At 29.9% G+C, this 14,626-nt stretch overlaps 1 protein-coding gene across 1 annotated transcript in view; it reads right to left on the bottom strand.

The window, feature by feature from the left end:
* The window catches only part of LRRIQ1 (leucine-rich repeats and IQ motif containing 1), a 120,948-nt gene that overhangs the window by 74,611 nt on the left and 31,711 nt on the right, over positions 1–14,626 (bottom strand). Inside the window, exons 13-16 of the mRNA XM_004676497.1 lie at positions 14,201–14,328; positions 8,918–8,991; positions 5,683–5,776; positions 1,540–1,719 (exon numbers count right to left, since the gene is read on the bottom strand). Coding sequence (XP_004676554.1) covers positions 1,540–1,719; positions 5,683–5,776; positions 8,918–8,991; positions 14,201–14,328 — 476 coding nt within the window. The remainder of the gene's footprint in view (positions 1–1,539; positions 1,720–5,682; positions 5,777–8,917; positions 8,992–14,200; positions 14,329–14,626) is intronic.

The raw sequence follows: 14,626 nt of genomic DNA on the forward strand, positions 1-14,626 counted from the left end.
TTAAATATTTGTTGGATCTCTATCTTATTGAAGTTATGATTTCTATGATACATGTTTTCCATATTTGAAGTTCTTAACAGTAAATGTGAAGGACTTTGCACTTGTATGAGTCTTATTCTTGGTTACATTTTATTTAACTTCCTTATTTGCTGTTTAAAATAGCTAATTTTACATTATGTTTTCTAGCTATATTAAATTTTCACAGATTGTCTTAAGTATTTCTTGTGACAATGTAGAATACAAACATAAAAATATTTAACCATACTAAACAAAATAAGCATTATAACTACTTTCTAATATTTAAAGATAGTTTCTTTGGTCACAAAGGTTATTACTTACTTCTCCGATATCTTTTTGATATATTTCAATTAATTTGTTGTCTTATAATTCAGAAAAGATTCAAGTTGATATTAGAAGATATCAATGTTTATGGTTAGGTGCTGAATTCATTACCACTTATTACTAAACATATAAAAGCCTACTTTCCATTTCAATGTTAAAATATAAAGTTACTATGACAATAAATCATCATTCAAAGGAATTGAGAAATATAAATTTCAATGTGAAGATTATGTCAATTAATTATATTTTTACACAGATATAAGGAATACTACTTTAGATTGCAAAAGATAAAGGTAAAATAGACATAGAATTTGATAAATTAAATAGTTATAACAACTGGAATGATTTTTGAAGTTATCAGATTTATTCTTATTATGAATAGACTATATTAAAACATTAAACAAAAAAACTTAACACACATAGGATTAATATTTATGAAAGCATAAACAGCAATAATTTATGTGATTTAGTAATTAGGGTTAGATATTGGAACTCACACATATATTGTTCCAGTTATAATACAGAGTCACCATAAGTAAATTATAAAATTGCTTTCCTTTTTCATTTACGTTATTTTGGAGCAACACAAATTAAAAAATACAGTTACAGAAAGGTCAATTGTAATTCAATATAATCATGACATTTAGAATTTGGATTGTGGTAAGGAAGGGAAGTTCTCTTTCTTTGCTATTGTTTTATAACTATATAGCTTCTGTTCTGAAATTGTATATGTTCTGCTTTTCCCAAGTTCCAAAAATACTTTAAATACAATTTTAATATATGTGTAATATACCTTACATATAGATCTATTACACAACTTGCTTTGTTCCATTATAACTATTTTTCTCTTATGTTAATTTGTTAATATTTGAAGATAAAGCATAATATAACTTATTAGATAACTTATTAGGTACCCAATGATTTTTGATTAAATTTGTGACTGATTTATTGACTACAAGCTGACTGAATGTGTGCATTTGTGTAGAAGCTATACTCATTTTTTCATTTATGTTACTGATATTTTAGCTTTTAAAATATGTTCATAATAAACAATAAATTTCAAACAGTAATGAGACTATATCTAAAACATACTGTTATAATCCAAACTTACAATGATTTTAATTACAGTATTTTTAATCACATGTGCAAATTGCATTATTTCTTTTCATTATGACAAAGACAAGATAACAGCCTTACCCTTTTCCAGTAATGTAATTCTCATTTAGTAAGTTGATTTTTCTAATCTGGGACTGACAAAGTCTCAGGAAACGTCCTAATTTTAAGTGACAGTCCTCATCAATGTACCTTTCTGAATAAGAGGTTAGCATTTCACCATTGAGAATTCTTAGAGCAGGTAACACTTTAAGTAGAGAATGCCTATTAAAAAGAGGAGAAAAATAATAATTTTGAAAAGCATATTTTATGTCTGAAATAACCACGCACCTAATTTCTTAATATAAGTGCAAAATAGATCTTAGAAAGTTGTATTAGATTTCACGGAAAAAATGAAACTGCTAAGTTTTTTTTTTTAAAGTATGGTATGTTATTTACAAAAAAAATGTTTTAAAGTTTAAAACTTTTTTTTCTAAAATGCAAATGGGAAATTCAAGCAGATATAAATTTGGGTTGAGAGTAAATAAGAAGTTACATGATGACAATAAAGTCATGCACTTTTAAAAAATAATAAAACATTATTACTAAAAGTCGCTGTTTATTTCAGAAATGGGGGTAAATTCTGATTGCTTCTGTTAGTAAAAGATAATGAAAGTAAAGCTAAAAATAGGTGTTCTTCATGATCTGAATAATCTAAAATTATGATTTTTCTTTCCTGCTGAGGCTTATAGTAAGAGATGATCAAAAGTCTGCATCAATTTTAAAGAGAAATAGTCAAAAACCAGGTCAGACATCTAGAGCTATCTGCCAAGTCCAGCTATGTAGTTTGGAAATACTTTCCCAGCCTTTCACAAGGAGAGTACAGATCTATTTTCATAAGACTGCTGATGGTCACAAGTGAAATGGATTTTCTGACTCAGTATAAACCCACAACTAAATACCAACAGTTTCTGTGAGAAAAACTACAAAACTCTGACAAAAGATAAAAAATAAAACAAAATAAATGGAAAGTTGTATCACAAAGATATCTATACATGGGTAAGAAGTTTTGCTATTGTCAAGAAGACAGTTTCCCTAATTTCATCTATAGAATTGGATACAACCCCACCCAATATACAAGATATTTTGTGTATTTATATGAAACTTTTCACTGGATGCTGGACAGTGGTCATACAGATGTTATACCTATGAGAATCTCTGGAGCAGCCACTTATCAGGTTACAAAAAGAAGACACTATGAATGCTGCTATCATGAGAACCACAGTATTTAACACATCCATTGTTACTGTAGTCACTCTCCACAGCCCTGGGCTCACAACTAGATTTTCATGTGCACCTCTAACGTTGTGGGGGTTTCTGAGACTACCCTTGAACTACTCATTTGGTATCTAAGTATATATTCTTTTAGATGTAGAACCTTCAGTTACAGCAAAGACCTATATTATTGGGCCAGGAAAAATCCATGCTTTCAAAATCTACCTTCTTTTGAGCATATTAAAGAACTACTATATATATTAGGAAAAAAACAGATCATAACACATTATGCTAAAACCATAGCTACTCAGGCTTATACTTCAAAAGCTATTCTGAAATTCTAATGCTTTTCAAAACAGTTTAAATTTTTAAGAAAATATAGCTTACTTGGAAACTTAAGCATACTTTATACATCCATGATGATGGGAACATTAGCTAAAATAAGAGATATTTTGATCTGCACACTGTTTAATATTGTCATTGATTTTATACAAATGACATGAAAACTTCTTAGAATAGTATTCCCACTGCTAATAGAGTACATATCAGACATAGAAAGAAAACGACTTTCTAATCAGAAATAATTGACAAAATGAAGTCATTTCAAAAACTTGATAAAATCTGAAAGAAAAAAAATCATAATTTGCTTTCATCAGATTAACAGATCACTATTTTACCACAAGTATATTGTACTTACAAAATAAATATTTATGCTACAGACACCACAGTAATGAAAAATAAATAAATTTAAAGATAATATAGGACAATAAGTGTTGCCACAAGCATGTGGAAATTGTTCCGATGTTAATTGATACCAGATCAGCAAGGGAGGGAAGTGATAATCTTTTTATCAAGTGCTGTATCTGGGCCCTCCCTGGTGGGTTAAAGTGCAACACTAAGAAGCTAAAGCCACTTCAGTGTGAGTTCGATCCCCAGCCCTGGAGATGACCCATATGGCATGACAGACCTCTCCTGACCTGCCCACTGCTCCCCTTAGCAGTGTACTTTGTCAGTTGGCCTGTTCTGCTCCCCACTCTGTCTCTGGTGAAGCCTTTTACCCCCTGCATCTCTGGCCTGTACCCCAGTTCCATATGAATAAAAAAATAAATCTTTAGGCCCTCCCTGGTGGCGCAGTGGGTTAAAGCACAGCACTGAGAATCGAAAGCCGCTTCCGCATGAGTTCGATTCCCGCCTGCCCCGGAGGTGACCACATGGTGTGGCAGACCTCTCCTGACCCGTCCGCTGCTCCCCTCAGCAGTGTACTTCGTCGATCTGCCTGTTCTGTTCCCCACTCTGTCTCTGGTGAAACCTCTCGCCGCCCCTGAGCCTCTGGCCTGTACCCCAGTTCTGTATGCACAAATAAATAAATCTTTAAAATAAATAAATAAATAAATAAATAAATCTTTAAAAAAAATGCTATTATCTTGGACACGGTATTGATGTAGATATTAATGTAGATACTGATGTAGATAAATATTAAATATAATATTTTAGCTATGGGATATAAGTCTATATAGTGTGAATAAATAATATGTGGTATTTAAGTTTCTACAATAATTATTTTTGTCATATTTATCCCATTTATATAGCATAAGTCCCTAAAAGTATTATTTATTCAGGATATTTGGAACTATTTTACAGATAAAGATTTACTTGTTTGGATCTTTGAGACTGTTATTTATATAATAAATATTCACATCAAGGTTGTATTTTATTTTAAACATTTTTTCCTATATTTTATGTAAAGAAACAGTTCTCTGATCTATATTAGTAGTACACAGGTTGACCTTAAGTTCAAATGCCACCTTATAAAAGTCTATGTTGAATATATGAGAAAGTGCTGTAACAAGTTGATTCATGTTAGAAATGAAGTATAAGAATACTATGAAATCTCAACATTAGTTTTTCCAGCTGGGCTACTCCTCATCAAGAACTGAATCAATATTTCATTTAGTAAAAACTTCCTGGTGAATATTCTGTCACTTAAGAAGCTCTATTAATCATTAATGAATGAAACACATTCCCAAAGGAGATTCCAAACTGAGTCTGTGGATTAAGTTTGAAGAAGAGATTTTTTTAGTACATCAGTTTTGTTCGTGTTATCACTGGCTAGACATGAAAGTAAGAAGCCAGTTGGGAAAATCTATAACTAATCCCTTTGTTGGTATCAAGGGGTTATGTAAAGTTCATTGGAACACACTACTTTAAGTTTGAGTTAGACCTTTCATTAATAAATCCATATTTTATAGATAACTAGATTTTAAAATCCTTTATATAAATAAATCTCTTCTTAAGTTTATGAAGCTGTATTGGACTGACTAAATAAAATTTGATAGGTAAAAATTTTCAAGTTGGTAGTACTCTAGTCTAGTCTAGTTGGTAGTAGTCTAGTCTAGTCATTTAAATACAGAAACTATAATAAGTAATGAAATAACACAAATACATAAAATGCAAATGCTAAGTGTATTAAATTCAGAATATTTTCCTTTAGCATATTTAATTTAACAGTATTTCCACATCATGCAAATAATGAAAAAATAAATTGAAAGATCATAAAGATATATTTATTTCCAATTGTTAACAGTAACAAAATGGCAGCTGTTCAAACAGAAACTGATACTAGATCAACCAGAGAATTCATATTCTCTTTTCCAAATACCTAAAGAAAAACTGCAGTACCCATAAAGAGCTTTCTCTGAACAATGGACACAACTACCTATTTGTATTTGCTGTCATTGACTTGGTTTACAGAGTTACTTGGGAAAACAAACATGTATTAATTCATACATGTGAAAAAATTATTTCTTTTTGATATTTTCAAAATATTTTACAAAGCTGTATTTTGAATAACTTTTTAAATTTTTTTAATTAACTTTTTTCCAATCTATTGATAAAGGTAAAACACTTTCCATTAATTGCATTTTCTGCCACTGTAGTAAAGAACATACATGGTGTATAACAATGCTTCTTTACCTCCAGTTTATTTCTTGAAGAACTGGGTTTCCAGTAAGAGATAATTCATGGAGAGAATAACATGCATCAAACCACCTGATAACACTTGTAAGATCTACAGGGCAAAAAAAAAAAAATAACAACAATAAAAATCATTTTGAAAAGCAACACAAATATAGAAAAAAATATAAATCAATGTTCATTTTATTAGTTGACTAGCTATTAAAAGCAACAAAATATTTATACTGAAAGATGTCTATGCCTTTTAAAAAAACTGATCCTGCTGTCAGAATATATATTTCTACCATTTAGCAGCTGTAAACTTTTGCACATCAGCCAACTGCTTTACAATTCAGGTTTCTATCTCTCTCTTAGGGGAGGATTAAATGAGATAACGCATATAAAGGATTTAAAGCAGTTTGTGCCAGATTGTAAGCACAAATATCAAGAATTGAAATCTAAAGTAACAGGAAAAGTGGTAAAATTGAACATATAGGTATAGAATTACATGGACCTAGTATACTTGAAAAATAAAAAGAGCAAATCAATCTAATGTACATTACCACATAATTTACACTGGTATGCTCTCCTACAGAAAACAGTAACACTGGTCTGTTATATAAAGCATCTGTTTTTAAGCTTGACAAAAGAGGAAAACATGGAAGTTTATCAATCAGAGTGGCTTTCTACCTGAAGGCATTTACTACTTCAGTGCAGGAAAGTGGAGACCATGATGTTTTGTGAGTATAGAAGGCAAAAATTAGAACTGATGCTGGGATTTGTGGTTAAAAGTACTAAGAAGATTCTACATGGGTGTGTATAGTGGGGAAAAAAGAGATTAAGGGAAGAAGTGTATATCAGGACTCATTAAACTGTCTGGACAAGTTAGTCATTACATACGCAGAACAAGACTGCAAAATCTAGAAAAGATCACCAGCTATATCTAAGAACATTAAGGTTCATGCAAGCAGTGAAAAATACAGGAGTTTCAGTCCACTAGAATGAGACCAAATACAGTATTTCAGATTCAAGTAAATCTAGAAAGACTATGCATGAAAGTGGAAGGCAATACTCTGGAATAGGGGCTTGCACTAAGAGTTTAAAACAAAAATAACTTTTACTAAGGAAGAGTGAAACTATGGTTGTTGACTGAAACAAAAATCATATTTTGAAATTTTGCCTTCCTAAATTAAACCACTTGAAGGAACACAACATTCTAACTACTAAACTGTGCCATGCACAATGTTTAACATACAGTTAAAATGATAAGATATGCAAAGAAAGAGGAAAATATGACTTATCATTAAGAGCAGTTAATTGAAACAATATAAATCACTTTTTGAAAAAACACAAAACAATTTAATAATGAAAAACACTTGTTCAACAAGTGTTGCTATAACAATTGGATATCCATGTTAAAAAATGAACTCAACTTCTCTCTCATATCATTCATAAAAATTAATTTGGGATGATCATAGTACTAATGGCAAAAACTAAAAGTACAAATCTTCTATAAGAAAACAGAAAATCATCTTATCCAATTATACAGGTAGAAAATATATATATTGCAAAGGACAAAGAGTGTAATAAGTATTAAGAAATAACATATTAAGCTTCACCAAAAGTTTAAAAGTTATGTTTATCTAGAGAGAACAATAACAAAATTAACAGATAAAATGGGACTAGGGAAAATCCTTACAAGCATACATATGACCAAAACACTTATAGGATATATGAAGAATTAACACAAATGAATTATAAAAGGCAAACAACCAAATTAAAAAATAGTGAGACACTTGGACACAACAAAAAATATACAGAAATCAGCACCACATGCAAGTAAGTGTGTTCAATATCATTATTTATCAGGAAAATGCAAATTAGATCCATGAGATAACTCAATGAAATATTAAATACCCTCTAGAATGGAGCAATCAGAACCCTCATATATTGAGGCCAAATGTTAACTGTTTTGAAAAATAGTTTTTCAGTTTTTTATAAAGTCAAGCATATACCTACTACTATATCCGTAATTGTACTGGATTTACCCAAGAGATCTAAAAATGTGTTCACAAAAAGATTTGTATAAGAATTTCTGTGGCAATTTTATAATCATAGTAGCCCTAGATTGTCAGTAATTAAAACAGCAATTACTAAAAGAATGGGCAGATAAATTACGATATAAAGCACTATCACAAGAATGTTTGGCAGAGAAAGCTGGAGACAAAAGAGAACATACCCTATAATCTTATTAACATCTTTGTGATGTAGAACTGTCAAAATTAACATTAGTGACAAATTTAGAACTGTGGTTATCTTTATCAGAGGACAAGCTAGTTACAGCATGGGAAATTTGGGGGATGATTAGTCAATAAATCAAGTTACCATTCTTTAATAAACTTTTAGAGTATCTACTTGAGACTTATGATACTCTTAATGAGTTAGACAAGTTCGTTTATTCAGCTTCACTATGTTATTTATTTCGAAAGTAAAAGATATATTATTTTTAAATAAAAATAAAATGACATTTGTCCAGGTCTACTAGAGAGCTATGGAAGTAGTATGATTGAAAATAAATTTTTAATTGAATGTTTGTGTTTTTGAAGGAATTTAGGCTATGCCACCAGAATATGCTTGTTATGGCATATTGACTATTTTGAGTTAAGGCACTTAAAAAACAGCAGACAGGAAAGACACTTGGATCTTCCTACTTCATAAAAGTAGGAGATGAAATTGCATGTGAGAGACGTTTTCCCCAGACAAGAAGGAGAAAGCAGTTCTCATCAGGAAGAGAAGGCTTCCTGATAAATGATATCAACAAAGTTCTCATACTAACCCTTATCTTCCTAGGCACTTTTCCCACTCTACCTAAGCCCTTGAACCTACACCTGGACATTGTACCTTGGTTATACCACACATTGCCATGTTTTCACAATTTACTACTCTTTGTTCAGTTCTCACTGCTTCTGTGTCTTTTTCTTATGAAGTCTCAAAGATATGTAAAAAGAAAGAATTAAAACCTGTTTACTTTTCTACTTTTAATCTGTTTTATTATTAATTCTTAGACCAGGTGGAAACCTTCAAAGAGTGAAGGAGTGAAGGAGAATTGTTTTTTCTCCTCTGCACCTTATTGTATAGGTATATTATTTGTAAGTTACAAAAAAAAAAAAAAACTATTCAAAACAACACCTTACCATATTTGGAACAGAACTCAAAAAATTATTTTAAAAATATATGTCTATTATTCTAAACTTACCAGAAAGACAATTGTTGCTGACATCTAGTTTTCCCAAAGAAATAAAATGAAAAAGTGGTACGATTTTTGTCAAACTGAAAATCAAAACATAGAATTCATAAAGTTTTTTGTTGAACTATCCTTAATATTATTGATATAACAATAATAATACATTTATATAAGACAATTGTATAAGACAATATACAATAGCATTTGTTTAATTAAAACATTTGCTGGCCCTCCCTGGTGGCGCAGCGGGTTAAAGCACAGCACTAAGAAGCTAAAGCCTCTTCCACATGAGTTCGATTCCTGCCTGCCCCAGAGGTGACCACATGGCATGGCAGACCTCTCCTGACCCGCCCGCTGCTCCCCTCAGCAATGTACTTCATTGATCTGCCTGTTCTGCTCCCCACTCTGTCTCTGGTGAAGCCTCTCGCTGCCCCTGAGCCTCTAGCCTGTACCCCAGTTCTGTATGCACAAATAAATAAATCTTTAAAAAAAATCTGCTGACTGTAATTATTAAAATGTAGTTAAGTATAAGTAGTCTATCATGCTATGTATCTATCATTTTTCTAAAGAGAAATTACCATAGTATTGTGAATTGCAGTCCTATATATCACACTTGTGACATTTATATTAATGTGTAATCAATACATCAATAATGTATAGCATATATTCATTACCCATTACACATATATGCATAATGTATTAACACATTTCATAATGTATGACACATTAATGTACACTTGGTAGATAATGTTTACTTGGTATATAAAAACATAAGTTTTTAGCCTTTATTGGATATATGTGTCTTTGTATAAAGATCAAATTTACAAAGAATTTACATTAACTATATATTTTTTCCTGACTCAAACATATAACCTAAACCTTTAAGAGGTAAACACTAAAAATAATTGCTTTGACTTTTCAACAGGATAACTGATTAGAATTGTTTTCTTAATGTAAAAATATTTTGTTTCCTAGATTGAAAATAATATAACTACTGTAATCCAAAATTATAATGAGATTATATAGAGAGGAAATATGCTCAATATCTAAATGAATCTATGGAACAAAATAATAGTAAATATTTTACACTGATAGAATGGACTTAAATTTGACAGAACTATATTAATATTTAAAATTAATAAGGTAGGATACATGCATATTTCAATTTTACTAATAATGAACTTTCATACTACTTTTAAGTGTATCATTATTTAAGTTACAATTGTCATTAAGAACCAATATTCAAGTAAGGAGCATATGTGTTTATCAAAATATTCATACAATTGAAATAAAAATATGTAAGGAATATTTACTAATTTGATTTGCATTTCTAACTAAGGAAGTCTACACTTAATTTACAACATAATATTATATCACCCTAGTTACTTAATAATTAAATAAGTTAATTTAAATATTTAAACAAAACAAAAATGTCTTTGCATAAAATATATTCTGAGCAATTTCTAAAATTATTCTAACTTAATCTTCCTGGTAAATTTTGCAACTCCATAACTGTTCAAAATATGCTTCAACTAATGCAATATTTCTGGTACAAAAAAAGCACAGATGGATTTCTACTTCCTTTTGCTTCCTTACTGTTCCTTCATTTGTCCTGGCAGAGATTTTTACATCTTTATTTTCTCCAACTCCATGCCATGGAAAAAAAAATACTATTATTACAAGGTCAGAAGATTACAAAATAACACTGTGACTGGAAGTCTCCTGGGTTCTGGCAGAAAACTACCCCTTGTACTGACCTTGACTTCTCTCTTGTACTAACCTGTTCTGCATTAGCAGAGAGACAGAAGATACCACTGATGAAAAAATAGAGTAAATAATGAGGTTGGAAAAAGATCTCCCTGAGTGTAGGGAATATTTTATTCTCCCAAAATAAAATATTAGTGTTAAACAGGCTTAAAAGCCTTCTTAAAATAATTTCCAGAAGAAAAAAATTATGTAATGTTGGTCATTACATTTACACATATACTTAATTATTTGTTCATAAACTCCATAATAGTAAAATTTATTGAAATGTCATATGTACCCTGAAAAAAGTGAAAAAGAATGAAACATAAAACTTTGCCAAAACATAAGTTTTGTCAGAATAACATAACTTAAGTCAGAATATTATGATATTTCCTGCTCAGCCAAGTTCTAGGTCATTAATTAGTAAGAAATTGAAATCCTCTAGTGAAAATATGATTACAATTGATGTTATTTATTAACAAGAAAATCCTTGTTTTCTACCTTTAATACATTTCTAATACTAAATCTCTGTCCAAAGAATTTAAAAGGTTAATAGACAAGTTTTTCTCATTTTCAGACTATCTCATGTTTGTTACCAATAATATGGTAACGTAAAGGTTATATGAAGAAATCCAGTAAAAAAAAAAAAATAATGGTTTAGAATTAAGTATAAAAATTCTGTTTGCAAAGACCAGCCACATAAATATTTGGTACAACCAAAGTTTTTTGTTAATATTGAAATTTTATCTTTTCAGATAACTAAGCTTGTAAATCACATTATTTTTCTTCTTAAGTAAGCTTAATAAAGAAAACTGGCTATTCATTCGCCTCTATGACTATTCATTAGGATGGTAGAAACCTAATAGTGGATTCCACTTTTTTAAACTTCTAGAACTTTTCCTTTTACTGACATTCTGTGTATATTTTTTCCAAGAAAATTCAAACCAGAAAGACAAAGGACATTAGTGAAAACCTAATACCATTTGACCTTGTCACATTAGCCCTGGGCATAAAAAAGATATAAATTTCAAAGACGACAAAAAGCAAAAAATTTGTACAATGAGCAGCCAATGGGTAATAGTTTCCACTTTCTGCTCCTACTTAGGGTCTCACTGGAAGTAGAAAGGCTTATGAAGCCAGAGAGTCTCCCAGTTAGGACTCCACTGAGTCAAACTTAAAACAGTCACATGTCGTAATGAAAATTTAAAACAGAAGTCAGGATGAAACAAATATTTCAAACAATATGTACTGAGTATCATTCTTTATATGTATTTCATTTGTTGGGAAAAAGCATATGGAATTATAATTTCTTCCTTGTGATGAAAATATTTATCAAAAATTTCAAATTGTATATGTATATAATTTAAAAGACATACCCACCACAAAATCAAATATCACATCTGTAATTTTTTTCTCAGTTTTGAAAAATGTATTAACAGATTTTCCTTTTGGATCGTCATAAAATCCCATAAAATAAATAAGCAGGTATTTCTACTCCTTCTTTTCACATGATAAAAAACCAACCACTAAAAACTGAGATCCAGGTAGTCATAAGAGTTGTTCAACATCAACTGACACAAATTAGATTAGGAATTCAAATCCAGAATGGTTCTAAAGTCAGTTCACAGGTAAAAGCTTAATGTAAAATGACTACTTTATACAGTTAATATCATTAGCTTATTGTAAAAGAAATCCCAGATTAAAAATGATTTTAGGAAATTATTTTAATACTCTAATAGCATTTCTTTAGTCACAATTTCCTAAGTAGGCTTGAGTTGTCTTCTTTTTCTTTCAAAAATGGCAGAAGGTAATGTGCAAAGAGCTTTGTGAGTCTCTCAAATAATAAATTTGAATGTGACAGTATTATTAAAATATCCAAAACATCATATACACTATTTTTTCTTATAAAAATATAGTTAAATTTAAAGATTGAATTATTCTATACCTAAGATATTATTGAGGATAATGACATATAATATTAATTTTTGCACCCCTCAAAAGAGCAAACCCCACGTTAGTATTAAAAAGTTACAAGGCTGCTGAAAAAATTATAAAAAACAGATTATTTAGACTGAGTAGCCTATATTGTTATCAATGCTATACTTTTTTAATGGCCTACTTGTTTAATTCCTAGTTATATTAATATATGAGAACACATCATATTACATAGCTATGGGAAAATTATGCTAGCATTAATTTTAATTTTCAAAAGTAGAATATTTCCTTGATGATTAAAATTATCTAAAGAAATTAAAGGCATTATTTTTCAAAATTGTTTTGATTTGAATATTTTTTAAAACCTTTAGAGGTTATGGGTTCATGTGCCTTGAGATCTACTTCTATAAAATACATTATATAGATCAGTACTGAGTGATTTATTGCACATTTCTGAAACACAGGTGAGTATCCCTATTAAAACTACACTACATACCTGGAAAATAGGAAAATATCCAGCACATTTGTGGATGGTCAAAATTACATAAACAGTGTTATCTAATAGAGCTGACTTTGAATAAATGTCTTTTTCAAGACAAATCAACTTTCATATTTTAAATCTGATTAAAACTATTTAAGGGAATTTTTCAATATAAATTTAGTTTTGATATGTCAGACAGTGGAAAGGTTTAACAGATGTTAAATTGTTTAGGACATATATGTCCATGAGCACTATTGTGACAGAGATTAAGACAAAATTTTCTTTGGGGGGAATAGGTATATGTATATAAATGTCTGTGTGTGTGTGTGTGTGTCTAAACTGGGTTGCCCTTGTTCACTATTTCCCAAAGCTATATGACTCAAAGAAGCAACTTCTTGTAAAAGGTGCTTCCTTTCTCTATTCCCATGGTTCTTTGATGAACAAATTAATCATATTAGAGTGAATAAGACTCAATGAAATATTAAGCAGAGGAAGACATACACATATTGTGCTCCTGTTTTAGTTTTAGACAGTTTTTCTCTGCAAAGATCCAGATGTCTGGTGGTTTCAAATGGATCCTCTGTGGCAGGTACCCATTTCAATTTAATGTTAAGGTATTTTTTTTAAGTGTTACTTTATATCCTTAGGGAAATCGAATTTAAATCAATCTTAACAGTTACAAAAAGACATGCAAGTTGAGAGCAGATTAAAAATAGTTCTTCCAGGACTTAATAAGTACCATTTGAGAGAATGAGACATCCTTCTGAATTAAATTAACTACCTCCCCTATTTTCCAAAGACTATATTCTTTACAAATATAAACAAACCTGCCCTGAGAGATTTCTACTATTGAGATGAAACAAAATGAGCAGTATAAGTTGACAATTAAAATGCTATTTGATTATCAAGTGTGTTGATATGCTATATCTTAAAATTCTACAAAGTTATTCTATATATAGTGCATACACATATATATATAGTATACATATATATTTATACATACTAATTTATTGTGATATATTTTAGTTGAATTGATGGGAAGACTTATCATCTTCTCTACTTGTTCATGAAGATCATACATTTACTATAAGCAATCATTCACTTCATTATTGCTAAAGAAAAAATAGCTTTACCTGTTTTGAGAGATAGTGAGGGTTTGTAGCAAAGGCAGCCAATATGAAGAAAATGCTTCCACAGTCGAAATGCTGTTATCATCCAAATGTAATTCTCTTAATAGAACATGATTCTTTAAGGATGGAAGCTACATTCAAATTTGAGTCATTAAGCCCATTTTAAGCAAAATACTTTTACTGTTTAAGCAAATATAAAACTCACCACAACTAAAAGAGTAATATAATGTTAAACTGCATATCATAAATCAAATGTAATGTTATAAAATTTTTAGTATGAATAAAATTTGTAATAATTAACTTTATAATGAGAATTTGTAAAAGTTATTTCATGAAAAAATGTAGTTAGAATTTCATGATAAATTGTGCCACACATTCTAAATTGTAACTGAAAAATATTTAACTGTTGAACATTTTTTAAACAGAGAA

This window comes from Condylura cristata, unplaced genomic scaffold, assembly GCF_000260355.1.
Source record: "Condylura cristata isolate star-nosed mole 26May11 unplaced genomic scaffold, ConCri1.0 scaffold00004, whole genome shotgun sequence".
NCBI classification, from domain to species: domain Eukaryota; kingdom Metazoa; phylum Chordata; class Mammalia; order Eulipotyphla; family Talpidae; genus Condylura; species Condylura cristata.